The sequence below is a fragment of the Trichosurus vulpecula genome, chromosome 6 (assembly GCF_011100635.1).
Source record: "Trichosurus vulpecula isolate mTriVul1 chromosome 6, mTriVul1.pri, whole genome shotgun sequence".
NCBI lineage: Eukaryota > Metazoa > Chordata > Mammalia > Diprotodontia > Phalangeridae > Trichosurus > Trichosurus vulpecula.
Window position 1 is genome coordinate 182920091 of NC_050578.1, and position 13696 is coordinate 182933786.

The following is a 13696-nucleotide window of genomic DNA, read 5'->3' on the forward strand; positions in this document are numbered from 1 at the left end:
TGGGGACCGAACAAAATGTTATACAGTTTCTCAAATGAGATACCATCTCATCTCCTTTTCCTACTCAATTGATATGTATGCATGTATCAATGGCCCAATTCAATGGACTACCTATACAATGGAATGTAATAATCTGAGCAATTGCATTTTATTACGCATTATTTTTTCTAAAGTTAAGTTAATCTTTTTTGCATTATAATTTATTTCAGTAAGAAGGCTTCACAATTCCACAAATATCCATATTTGGAGAACCTTGCCAATGACAGGAAATTCTTCTATTTGAATTTTGAATTTTATAGACACCTTCTGTAATATACAGATGAAGATATTTCTTTCTCTGTTTTATACTTCTCTTAATTTTCATAATAAATCTCAGTAGGCAGCTGAACAAAAGTCTATGATTATATTTGTTAAAGAAATATGATTTTAACACATGGGATTTGGAAGAAAGAGACAGATAGGGGTAATAGCTGATTAAGAAAACAGGGTCTGAGAATAGGATTTGTATTTGTATATGATAGCTTGAAATATAAGAATCACATTGGAGGCAGCATCTGACTCCAGACCCTCTGATTCCACAGCTATGCTCTTCTCCTACTTTTCCTTACATAGGGTCTTAACTCATGTTCTTTTGGTTCTGCTTTGTCTGCTTTAAATGCTTTCACACAGATCTCTCCCTTTTTCTTTACATTCATCATCTTTGTCTACCTTAATTGCTTTATAGTATTCCACTGGATTTCAGCCTTTTTGTTTGTTTGTTTCTAGTCCTGTCCAGTCTTTATAACCTTATTTGGCGTTTTCTTGGCAAAGATACGAGAGTGATTTGCCATTTCCTTCTCCAGCTCATTTTACAGATGAAGAAACTGAGGCAAACAGGGTTAAATGACTTGCTCAGGGTCACACAGCTAGTTAGTGACCAGGGCCAGAGCTGAACTCAGGTCCTCCTGTCTCCAGGCCTGGCATTCTATTGCCTGTGCCACCTACCTGCCCTTTTTATTAGATTAATTGACCATAATTTCCCAATTGTTAAATATCTAAGCACCTTCACAGATCTAAAAAAAATTATTAATACTTGTCTGCCACTGTTCTTTCTGTACTGTACAGACTCTTTATGGTATCTAGACTAGTAGATATATAGGCAGTTTTCTTCCTTCTTTTTCCTTTTCAATTTCAAGCTCTTTTGATTTAATGTGTAAGACACTGAGAAAATACACATTTGTCTCACCCATTATACATATTTTATCTTTGGTGAAAAGCCCATGATTACTGAACTTTAAGCCACCATATGCAAATACAAATCCTATTCTCAGGCCCCATTTCCTTAATTAGCTATTTCTACATCTGTCTCTTTCTTCCAAATCCCACGCCTTCAACAAATGGCAGCAGTGATTAAAATATCACCTTTGTCCTTAACGTGCTTTGGTTTTTTGTTGAGGAGTTCATATTCCTCGGCAACATTTTCTGGCTTCCTTTTGACAGCCTCATTTGTACTCTTATAAGTCTCCTAACAACAGTAGTGCTCATCAGGTCTGACAAATTTGAAGGGGTTCATCACATTCTGGATACATGTCCTAGGAAAACAGCTGACCTCTCCACTGTTAATGTCAGGCCAACAAATAGAAGACTTGGTGCCCTTCAGTAGAAGAAATCCCAAACACCACTACTCATTTCTTCTTTGTCTAACACTTAATGGATGATTGCTCTCCTCCTGACACCTGTGCATCCTCAACATCCTTCCCTAGAGTACAAGTAACTGGCTCCTCCTTAGAGTCCAGGTGCTCTCTACATGTGAAGAAGTTCCTATGTAATTAGCTCCAGTGTTTGGTGGTTCTTCCTCCCTTTCTATTCATTGTCTTGGTCTATTCTTTAATCTCCTGGTCCAGGTCAGAATTCCCTTCTGTTTCTTCAGATCTATTGTCTTTGTTTTTACCTTAAAGCCCTTCTTCAATTTTCCAAGGGACAAGATTACTCTTTTTAACATTCTGGATAACACAGAGGCATTCCTTGGGTTTCTCTTCTAAGGGGAGCTCAGCCTGCACGGTGAGTATGGACAGCAGTTGTTTGGCATTGGTAAAAAGACAAATGTTATGCACTCTATCACATATGTCACTGCACAATATTTTTTCTCTATATCAGGGGTTCTTAAACATGTTTGCAACATGGGTCCTTTAGGCCTAGTGAAGCCCATTATTCCATTCTCAGAATAAAGTTTTTAAATGCATGAAATAAAATACATAGGATTACAAATGAAACAAATTATAGTGAAATATGGTCACACACACACACTCGAAAAAATTCACAAATCTCAGGTTAAGAACTCTTTGGCTCTATCTTCATAATAAAGCTCAAACACTACAGGAAGCCTTTCCTGATCCTCCCCAAAATGCTACAGCTTGCCCTCCCTAATCACCTTGTATTTAATGGCTTTGCATTTATTCATTTTATATTTATTGTGCACATACTTATACATGTACAAATAAGGTAATATTTATAAAGCACTTAGCATGGTGCCTGATACATAGCAGGAACTTAATAAATGTTTGTTCCCTTCCCCCTTATCTTCCCCATTGTTCTTTGTGATTAGAGATTATTTAATTTTTGCATTTGTTTCTCTAGCACCTTTTTGCAGTGTTTGGTACACAGAAGGAACTCAATAAATGCTTATAGAGTGATTTGTTTTCATGTTTCCCATCCCTACTGCAAATCTCCCTTGAGGCTCAGTTGTTATACCCCCTGAAAGAGGGTTAACAAAATATATAGTTATTTCACGAGTTTCAGAAACAAATTAGATACTGTCATCCACTCTAAGAAAAATTTTTGAAATATAACTTAACTTCTGATACATTACAGACAACAGTTTGTGGGTAATTTTCCATAGTAGTCATAAATACCTTTATTTTCTAGAAAGTGAAGGTTTTTCTAAGAAATATACATATCCTTTTTTGTTAGAGATATTGACAACTCTATTTTCCTATTATTTACTTAAAAGATTATTTGAATATTTAGATTTACAAATCATTTATATTATCCAGGCAAACATTTTAAGTAAGAAAAACTGTATTAAGAATATTTTTAAAAGTAAATAGCATATATAATTTTTGTTTTAGTCTGTTACATTTTCACTGATATTTTTCACAGTATGTATCTATTTCCTAGATGTGAAATATTCTTATTCAAAAGTTTATTCTACACATACTTTTCCATAGGGTTTGTGTTTGTTTTTTTTACTGCTACATGTTTATGCTATTTAAATTTTTCAAGCATCTTTTTTTTATTTCCTTCAAGAACTATCATAACACGTTGTTTCCTGTTCCCAAGCTGTTAGTGCCACCCTCTCAATGATTACCTTCCATGTGCTCTATGTTCATCCTGCATATTTTGACTTACACATGTGGTCTCCCCCACTGGAATATAAACTTCTTGAAGGCAGAGACTGTTTTTGCTTTTTCTTTGTATTCCTAGCATTTAGCATAATGCCTGGTACACAGTAATCACTTAATAAATGTTCATTAATCGACTGAAAGATACAACCATTAAATGGTAAATTCCGTGAGTATAGAGACTGTCTTAATTTTCACATCCCAGCATTATACATATATTAGATATATAATAAATATTAGTTATAGTAGAAATTGAATATAATTGAAATATGACAATATTCAAATTATATGTTAATCTTGTTCCAAAAATTCTAAAAGTAGAATAACTTATAAAGTAGAAAAAAATTCTTTCAGGCTCAAATAACCCAATATTCCTACTTCCTACAACTGACCCTTTGTAAAATATGCATGCAAAACAAAAATATAGCCTATGCTTTTTTCCTACTTACCTCAGGTTGATTAGAAACGTTCAAAATGAGAGCCCACAATTCTGCTCGAAGTGCTGTTGGGCTACCTTGTCTGATATACTGTTGAGCAGCAGCACTATCTTGTTCAGCTAAAACTGCCAAAAGAAAAAAAATACCATATTAAGATTTTATTAGAAATGTAAAAGTTGGATAATTTTGAAATATATTCTACAAATTACATAGATATTAAAGGTTTAAGTGATAAGATCATTACTTATTGCTAGGCAGTGGTTTGGTCTTTTATTTGAGAACTTCTTATTCTTAAATATGTTTGTTCCTAAGGTCCTATTATCACCACATTGTAGTTCATGACTTTTTTCTTACTCATTTTTTGGGTAATGCCCTTCTCATAACACTACTACTACAATTAATTTTGAGTTCTTTTGGAGTTCCCATCTTTTGCTATAAGTTTTGATTGATAATATTATCTGCTTAAGGTCTACCCCACTTTTGCAACAATTTATGGGACTAATACTCAATGTGAAGAGTTTTCAGAGGCACAAAGTCATTTTAAGATTCCAGGTCAAATCAAATCATGCTTTCTTTCACACTTCCTAAAATTAAGTTCCTTCAATCTTTAATTTTTTTTTCAAGTTAAGAGAGTTTTCCAGCTATTGAGAAAGAAAAATGTTAAAAAGAGATAAAGATGAAGACATGAGCATCTCAGTAATATTTTATTAAATAGAACTATTTTCATATGACAACATGATGTAGTATAGGGGCTCTTAACTTCTTTTGGTGTCATGAGGAAGACTGCTGAAGCCTATGGAGCCCTTCACAGAATAATTTTTTAATGTAGAACATGAAGCACATAGGATTATAAAAGAAACCAATTACACTGAGATATACTTATCTATATCTATCTATATGTGTGTATGTATGTATGTGTGTGTATGTATGTATATATGTATATATGTATTGTTAGTGACTCCTGGTTAAGAAAACTTAGCATAGTGAAAAGAGCTCTGGATTCAAACCCAATCGCTGATACTTAACTTGGCTATGTGACCGTATGTAGGTGACTTAATTTCTCCAAGCCTCAGTTTCCTCATATATAAAATGGGAAAGCTAAATACATCTACCCCACAGGGTTACTTTGATCAAATTAGGATTAAATTAGATGGTATATATAAAGAACTTTGCAAATGTTAAATTGCTATGTAAATTTTAGCTATTATTATTACTACTATTGTACAGAGGTAATAAAATCTATCCTATTAATAATAAAAAGGGAGAAGGATATGGGCAGAGAAAATAAAAGTCTGCTGAGCTTTAGTTACAAAAATTAATGCTAACAAACAAGTACAAGATCATCTTTTATTTTGCATTTATGGCAAAGGTTCTACAGAATGAAAATGAAATCCTACAAATAACATTTTTTTTAAAAATTACTGCATTTGGATTTAGGACTCTAACAATGTAATACTATAAAACATCTACATTGACAACACAGATGTCTGTGCTTTAAAAGAAAAATTAGATTCATCAAAATCAGGGAAAATTTTCACTAAACTAAAGGGAAAATATTCCAAGAGGCACCAACAGCTGAATCAGTTGTTAAGTCTTACGTCTGAGAATAATCATCTGGAAGTATTAGGGTTATATTTTCCCCTGATGCATGTGCATAATTCCTATTAACACTAATGAAATGTGTGTGTGTATCCAAGACAAAACAGGCTTCTTTGATTTTAAAATAAAATTCAAAGGTAGCATGGGTTAAATTATCATCATAGAGATATGTGTCTATGCTTTCTATTTCCTTTTTAGTGAATCAGTTGTGGAGTTTTTGAGCTGCCATTTTTAACTAGAGCTAAAATAAAAGAATAGCTCTTTTTGTCTATACACATATTCATTCTATTTTTATTATCTACAGTTATATGTATTGCCTCCTTAGGTTCTTAAGTTTTTAGGGAATAGATTATTTGGTAATCATGCTGAATATAAACATTTCTTTAAGGAATGCTAAATTCTTAAGAATTTATGAAAATTAGAACTTTAACTTACCTTTTTGTCCAAGCCGTACATGTTCATTTTCAAAAAGCTCTGAGTTTGGAGAGAAAATAATATTATGAGACAGAAAACATTATGCAACATTGTATATCACTACTGCCACCCCTTTTAGGCATTTACAAATATGGATACTACTATTCAGTGGACCATGTTAAAGCATTTCTCTCTAGTAACAATGACCATTTTTTGTATATAGAAAGTTCCTTTTCCTAAGTTGTCTAAACTTATATAAAGTTGGAGTCTCATCTAAGTGACCTCTAAAAATACAGGCAAAAGAAAGAATAAATCTACTTTCCTCTCCTGCTAAAATAATTACTGATCCCACTAAAAAGAGAAAGCAAAAAGAGTTATTAAAACTGGAATTATCTATTAATTGTATATTTTCATGGAAATATACTTTTGATATAAACAATAATTCATAATATCTTAAGATTTACCAAGCACTGACTACTGGCAGTACTTTCTTCCACTGAGAATTTTAGGATGCTAGTAATACATATACTTACCCGAATTCTAATGTAACATGTATTATTATTATTACAGTGATTTAGCCAACACAGATATATCCCTCAAAGTTATAAAGAAGAAGCAGCACTACCTATGAAAAGAGTATGAGGCCTATTCTCCAATGTCAGTGCCATGACAAGCACATGTAAGAACAAAATTTATGAGAGTTTGTAGACATATAAAATAGGATCAGTAGGAAGAAAAAAAAACATACTCAGTTTATTAAGTTGTCAGATATATATTTTGAACTTCAATGGCAGAGTTTTTCTCATTATATTTGTAAATGAGCTGAAAATTATGGATATAATAAAATATGAATAAAAATAATAAATAAAATAATTTACACATGGATTGATTTGAAAGAATTTGAAAAATAAGTCCAAGCTCTTTTCAGCTACAATTTAAACGTATAAATGAAACTTATTTAAACACATCAATTAGCAACATTTTCTAACTTTCAGAATTATATTTCAATTTAACTATAGTCATAAAGCGTAGAACATCTGAGACAACTATGACTTATAAGCTAAAAAATAAGTTTGTGATCTTCTTTATCCTAAGTAATAATACCAAAATACACCAGAAAAAACAGTATTATTGAATAAGCACCAACTTAACTCATCTGCAGCAGTCTTTGCCAATGAATAATAAGAGATAACAAAAACAATCATAACAACTAAGTGATATCAAAGTGACATTGAAAAATAAAATTTATTTTCAAAGACACAGATAATCATATTGAAAATTATTTTTTAAGCACTCTTGGAGGATTAAAGAAAAGGAAAAAAAAACAAAGGCTATAGCTAAAATAAAATCCTACCTATTACATAGCAATGAAAAGTTTACCAAGAGAAAAAGATACTATATATGTTCACAGGGTAAAACAAAGGCTCAATTAAAATCAGACACTAGGCAGATAGGAAATTTAACATATTTGGCTTCTCCTTATGGTACCTTTTTAGGACAGCTGATGAGTGGGACTCTACATAGGCAAAGAGAATTTAAAAGTTGAAGAAATTTTCTGCATAATTAAGGTCTATATGACTATTATTTTTAACCTTATTTTACTTTAAGCAGATATCATTGTTTACCTAACTTAATGATATTAAGGACAGGACAAATGGATAATGATGACTAGGAGGGGGAAACTGGAGTTCAAACCATATAGATTTTGCCCAAAAAATTATGTTTGCAAGCCTGATTACTTTTAAAACCCCAAGTCCTGTCTTTATCATTAATAACTTTTGAAAGACAGTTTCTAAATTTAAAAAAAATTATAAAATCCTTTATAACTGATAAGATTCCATCTCAATTTCTTATGTAGCACTTCTTAACAACATAATGATCAGAAAAAGCATTTTGATTTTTAAAGTAAACTGTTAAGGGGCTAATTTAATTTAAGATGATCTTTTAAAAGGAGGCCATTTATCTTATTTTATTTCATTTAGCAGATAAACACTTACCAGGAGGCACTTGTGTAGCATCATCAATACCCAGCTGTCCTATATTTAAGCTCAATTCAATAAAGAACTCTTTCTGAAAAATAAAAATAAAATAGGAATAAACAGAAATCTCAGGCTTACTATTCCTAAAAATCTCCAAATAAAAAATTTGCTTTCATTAAAAATGAAAAACATTTCCAGATAGTGCTAAGTGCTCTTTTTCTGAGATTATTTAATATTTACTAACTTTTAAAATACAGTAAAGAACAGAGATAATACAAAGGCAATATAATATACTATTGTGTAATTCACATTTTAAGGAATGAGAGAAATTCACATAGTTTTTCTAAATAGTCCTTTCTCCCCGCCTATATGATTTTTCTCTTTTACTGATTCTATTTTTTTCTAAAAGAATAACCTTTAATTTTATACCTTCCTACTACCACATACTTTTCCCACTTAACTTTCTTGATTCTGATTTTTAATGTCTACTATTAACATATTAAAGTGGAGGCCAGAGGAAAAATAAATAACAATCCCTAAATACTCAAATCTTTTTTCCACATTTTCCTCTTTCTAACAACTCAGTTTTTTTTTCAATAGTTCTAAGGTTTACAAAATGCTATTCTAGCCACAATCTTATGAAACAGAGTACAAGTATTATTATCCTCATTTTGCAAGTAAATTGAAGCTCCAAGCAGTTGAATGCCCTGTCTCATGGTCAAATACCTAGCAGGTAATGGAACCAGGTCTTGAATTCTGGTTTTCTAAATAGTTTCAGTACTTCTCAATTTAATTACTTGAAATGATTATTGTAAAGAACCACTATGTTCTCTTGTCAATTCTTGCGGAGATGTTCATCAAAATAGTGTACTACTACTTTCTACATCATGGTTTGGGTTATTCCTTTTTAAGTAGACAGGCTTAAATTATAATTAAAAAATGAGAAGCAATTAGTTAGACACTGCTAATATCTAAGACTACATAAATGATCAAATAAATCAAATATATTGGGAAAACAAGGATAAAGAACACTTACTCCCCAGACATTCTCTTATAATTCATGAAAAAAAAGTAATCACAGTTGTCTATAACAATTTTTCTTTTGAAATATCTAAAGTATAATCACAATACACAAATTTTTTCATTATATTCCAATTTTATAAGTTATTTTTCATCTGCTGCTTAAAAATAGTTTTTCATAGCAACAAATCTTAGAACACTAAGATATCATAAAATTCAAAGATTGTGGTAGATGTAAGCAGACTGGAATTTTTAGCAATGATGGCTTAAATATAAAAAGCAACAAAATGTGGCAGCAAGGACATGTACAGCTAGAACTGGAAAAAACGGATCATGTAGCACAAGTGAAGGAGGACAGACAGGGTGTCACAGATACATTGCTGGACTTGGACTCAGGTAAACCTGGGTTTCAATCCCATGTCAAACATTTCCTAGCTGGGTCACCTTGAGACAGGACCCCAGGCTCTTGTATGTCTGAGGCTCAGTAGCTTCATCTGTGAAATGAAGATAACAATGTCACCTAACTCACAGGGTTATAAGGTTCAATCCTGTAATTTCATTTGTATGTAGAAATCCTAGATGAAGAAACTCCTTCTGCCAGTACTGGTCAGCACCTTCTCTTCAACGTAGAGTCTTAGCAATTTGCCTAGACAATGGTCAAACTTAAATAAAAACCAGATCCCTGACTCTAGCCCTTAGAAAACCACAAATTAACTATCTATGTTGTACTGTATTTTTATTTACTTTGTTAAATACTTCTTAATTACATTTTAATCTGGTTCCAGCTCTACTGTCAGGGCTCAATGCAGCCCGGACAGTATGATACCTCTAGTCTAGAGCTCTAGTAGGTTAAGTTCCCATAGTCCAGAACTAAAATCCTCTCCAGGTCTCTACTTACTGGGGCATGTTGCCTATAGTGTTACGTAGAGAGGCAGCTGGTACTGCAGTGGGTAAGGCACTGGACTTAATTCAAATTAACATGTGAATTCAAATCCTGCCTCAGCCACTTACTATCTGTGTGATCCTGGGCAAGTTACTTTTGGCATGCAAGCTCATCTGTAAAGCATCTCCAGTAGAAGACAAGATGATAAGGAGGATGTCTACTTCCTCAAGGTGCCACACTGATTTGATTTCTTCAGTTAGGGATTCTATAATTTGAAGTTTTCATTCCACATAGTTTGGAGGCTATGATTGTTTGGCATTTTGATAATGACTAAGAAACATTTTAAATTGTTGGCAACAATTTTGTGTGTAATAATGCCTTGATTCCAGTTGCTTATTTGTTGAATGCTCAAGGATATTTTGGAGTTTGTAGCTTGGGGATTTGTCTTGTTAGTTCACTAAGAAATATAACCGTCTGATACCTAGATCCTTTCTTTCTAGGTAGTCAGTAGTAGTAAGTTATTTAAATCTAAAATAAGATGTATAGATTCTACTATTTCCTTGCAAAATTTGCTTCACTTTATAGCCAAAGAGGGCAGGTAGGTAGGTAGGCAGGCAACGACAGTGTACTTGGCCCGGAGTCAGAAAGAATTATCTTCCTAAGTTCAAATCTGGCCTTAGACACTTATTAACTGTGTGACACTAGGAAAGTCACTTAACCCTATTTGCCTCAGTTTCCTCATCTGTAAAATGAAATGGAGAAAGAAACGGTGAACCAGTCCAGTATCTTTGCCAAGAAAACCCCAAATGGGGTCACAAAGGGTCAGACAGGACTGAAAAATGACTGAACAACAATAAGGCTCCTTAGGGATCAATTTTCTGTAATTTAGGGTAGCAATCCAAAGATATAAACAAAAAATTAAATATTGCAAAATTGTAAAGAAAAAGCATAGCTAGGAAGAGATATGAGAAGACGCCTCTCCCAACTGATTCCTCTGCAAGGATGGAAATTCCACAAATGTACATATTTTCACACTTTAAAAAAATGTACTGCTCAGTTACACTGATATTTTTCTTTCTGTCTTAAAAAATATTTAGTTTATTAAGTGGAATGGACTTTGGGAAGGGGCAGGAAAGGGATAAGAATATACTTAAAAAGGGGCAGCTAGGTGATACAGTGAGTAGAGCACCGGCCCTGGAGTCAGGAGGACCTGAGTTCAAATCCGGCCTCAGACACTTGACACGTACTAGCTGTGTGACCTTGGGCAAGTCACTTAACCCCAACTGCCCTGCCAAAAAGCAAAAAAAAAAAAAAAAAGAATATACTTAAAAATATAAAAATTAATTTGTGGTAGCCATAGCCCCCTCTGGTATGGCTATCATGAGCCCTCCAATTTCTGTCAATTAACAAGCATTTATCAAGTGCCCACTATGTGGCTGGTACTGAGCTAAATGCTAAGAACACAAAGAAAGGGCAGTTTTTGCCCTCAAAGGCCTCATGACTAATGCGGGACAAAATATGCAAACAACTATGTTCAAATACAATATATACAGGATAAATCAGCAATAATATCAGAGGGAAAGCAAATGAGATTCAGACATTTACCACCTTTTTATTGTCTTACAGGTGGTTGAATTTGTATCAACAAGCACTTATTATGTGCCCACTATGTGCCAAGCACTGTGCTAAGTGCTCAGGATACAAATAAAAAAAAGACAGTCCCTTCCCTTGAGGGGCTTACAAACTAATGAAGGAAGACAACATACCAAAGAAAGCTGAAAAGAAGTGAGAGAAGCCTGGCAAGAGGTACCTGGCACAAGGGAATGATGTTTGGGGAGTCAAAGGCCAGTCAGAGCCACTGATGAAAAGTGAAGAGTTCCCTGGAAAGTTCTGAGCCCTGTATAAAGGAAGTCTTTGGGGGGCAGTTTGTTGTTCTCCTCTCCAGCCCTCCCAACAGAGGGAAGAAGCAGCTGAAGGTGCTGAATGAACCTGCATGCTGATAAGATTTCAAGTGAACAGTTTATCTGAGGTTAGGGGTCAAAGCCAAGTAGAGCAGGCTAATGGAAAATGAAGAGTTGCCTAGAAAACTCAGAGCCCCCTCTAAAGAAAGGCTTTGGGAGCAGTTTATTGCTCCACCCTCCAGCCCTTCTAAGGAGGGCATTTTGATTCCATTCATGCATCTTAGCACTTTCATAGATTCCTTATTTACTTTATTGTACTGGTGGCCTGTTTTAAACAAAGAATAGTTTTCTAGGCAAGCATCAGATGTTCAGCATTCTAACAATATTTGGGTCTATTTATTTTGTGTTTACAATTTACAAATAAGCTATGAGTGCAGAATCATATTAAAAGTTTTGCAATGATCAATAAAAGCTGCAAAAACGGTATGGCACATATGGGTCGCTGGCTCAAAAACCACTGTATCAGTAGTAAGTTGCTCTTTACATCCTGGGTCTTTATGGTGTACTCTTTTTATTCCTTAGTTAATATATTGTTTTCTTTCAAGTGTTTCTATATCTTGGGATGATTCAAGATATGAATGTTTTATATAAAGTATATATACAAGTAATACTCCAAAAATCTTTGATCCATCCATTTGACTAATTTTATTGAAGTTTAAAATATATTACATACACAAATATTTAGCTTAAAAATTTGCATATTTTTAAAAGATTATTTATAAATGACTTTACTTACCAATTCAGAGATATATTTTACTTTCAGAGGAACTTGAATTAAACCCAAGTGAGTTTTTAAATTAAGATGGTCACCATTTTCATAATTTGGGTTACGAAGATTAATTAATACCTTTAAAAACAAACACCACAACATTAATTACCAGTATGAATTATTAGACTTTAAATACAACTAAACTCATAGCATAGAATTACTAAATGGCTAGGTATCAAGAGTATGCAGAAAATCTAATCATATAATCATATTATCACATATAATCACACATTAAAACACATTTAAAAGTTTTTACTTTTTTTCTAAAAACATGAAAGCGTGGTTATAAATAGAAATGTCTTAACTGCATGGATGATGAATTATGAGAACAGACTATCAAGGAAAGGAATTGTAGAATCTCTCCATCTTCCTCAATAATTTTAAAAATAGGACTGATAACCAGTTAATTAGGAATGTATAAGTATAGGCACAAAGTTGTGAGGGTGAAGGTAGCTCACATGAGCTCTGAGAATTCCTTTCAGCCCTATGATCCCAACAAAACTGATCTTCCTTAGGACAATTAAAGAATCCAGTAAGATTTAATGGCAGAAATATATGTCTGAGGATAACTAGTTAAACATGTCTTTTGTCTACAGTGTTTTATCTAGTAAATCTCATAGATTTAGTTTAGAATACCATTTTTCAAATCAGATCTACATTTCCAAAATTGAAAAAAAGGTTTACTTTGATAACTTATAGGTATGATTCATCACTACCAAGAAAGTTTCATTAAATTGTTTCAACACTGCTACATGTAATTTTACTGTGAATGTATGATAATGTATGATAAAGCTTCTTCATAAGAATGATGCATGATATATATATATGTGTGTACGTGTATATACATGTGTGTGTATGTGTGTGTGTGTGTGTGTGTGTATATATATATTTATATATATATATATATATATATATATATATATATATATGTATATCTCCTTTAGTATAGTGGCACATAGTTGCCATTCAATAAATATCTGACTAACAGAATCACTGATGGAAAAATAAAGTCATAAACATGTAAAAATTAAGAAAAAACAAACCTAATTTTACTTCATTTCTTAACTTAGAGATACTAGGATGTTATAAAAAATAGCCAATCAAATAATGATATATTAATTGCCTGTGATGCTTGGTACTAGGGATATAAAGACAAAATTAAATAATAAATAATCCCTGCCATCACAAGGCTGACATACTATTGAAGGAAACAACACACACTTAAGTAAATATATATAAAATGAATACAAAATA

The 13696-nt window shown here is 32.8% G+C and overlaps 1 protein-coding gene across 2 annotated transcripts in view; it reads right to left on the reverse strand.

Moving 5' to 3' along the window:
• TBC1D19 (TBC1 domain family member 19) overlaps positions 1-13696 on the reverse strand; it is a 114793-nt gene that overhangs the window by 69670 nt on the left and 31427 nt on the right. For both annotated transcript variants that reach the window (XM_036764702.1, XM_036764703.1), the window contains 4 exons: positions 12410-12520; positions 7828-7900; positions 5852-5890; positions 3830-3942 (listed from right to left, as the gene is read on the reverse strand). In XM_036764702.1, coding sequence (XP_036620597.1) covers positions 3830-3942; positions 5852-5890; positions 7828-7900; positions 12410-12520 — 336 coding nt within the window. The remainder of the gene's footprint in view (positions 1-3829; positions 3943-5851; positions 5891-7827; positions 7901-12409; positions 12521-13696) is intronic.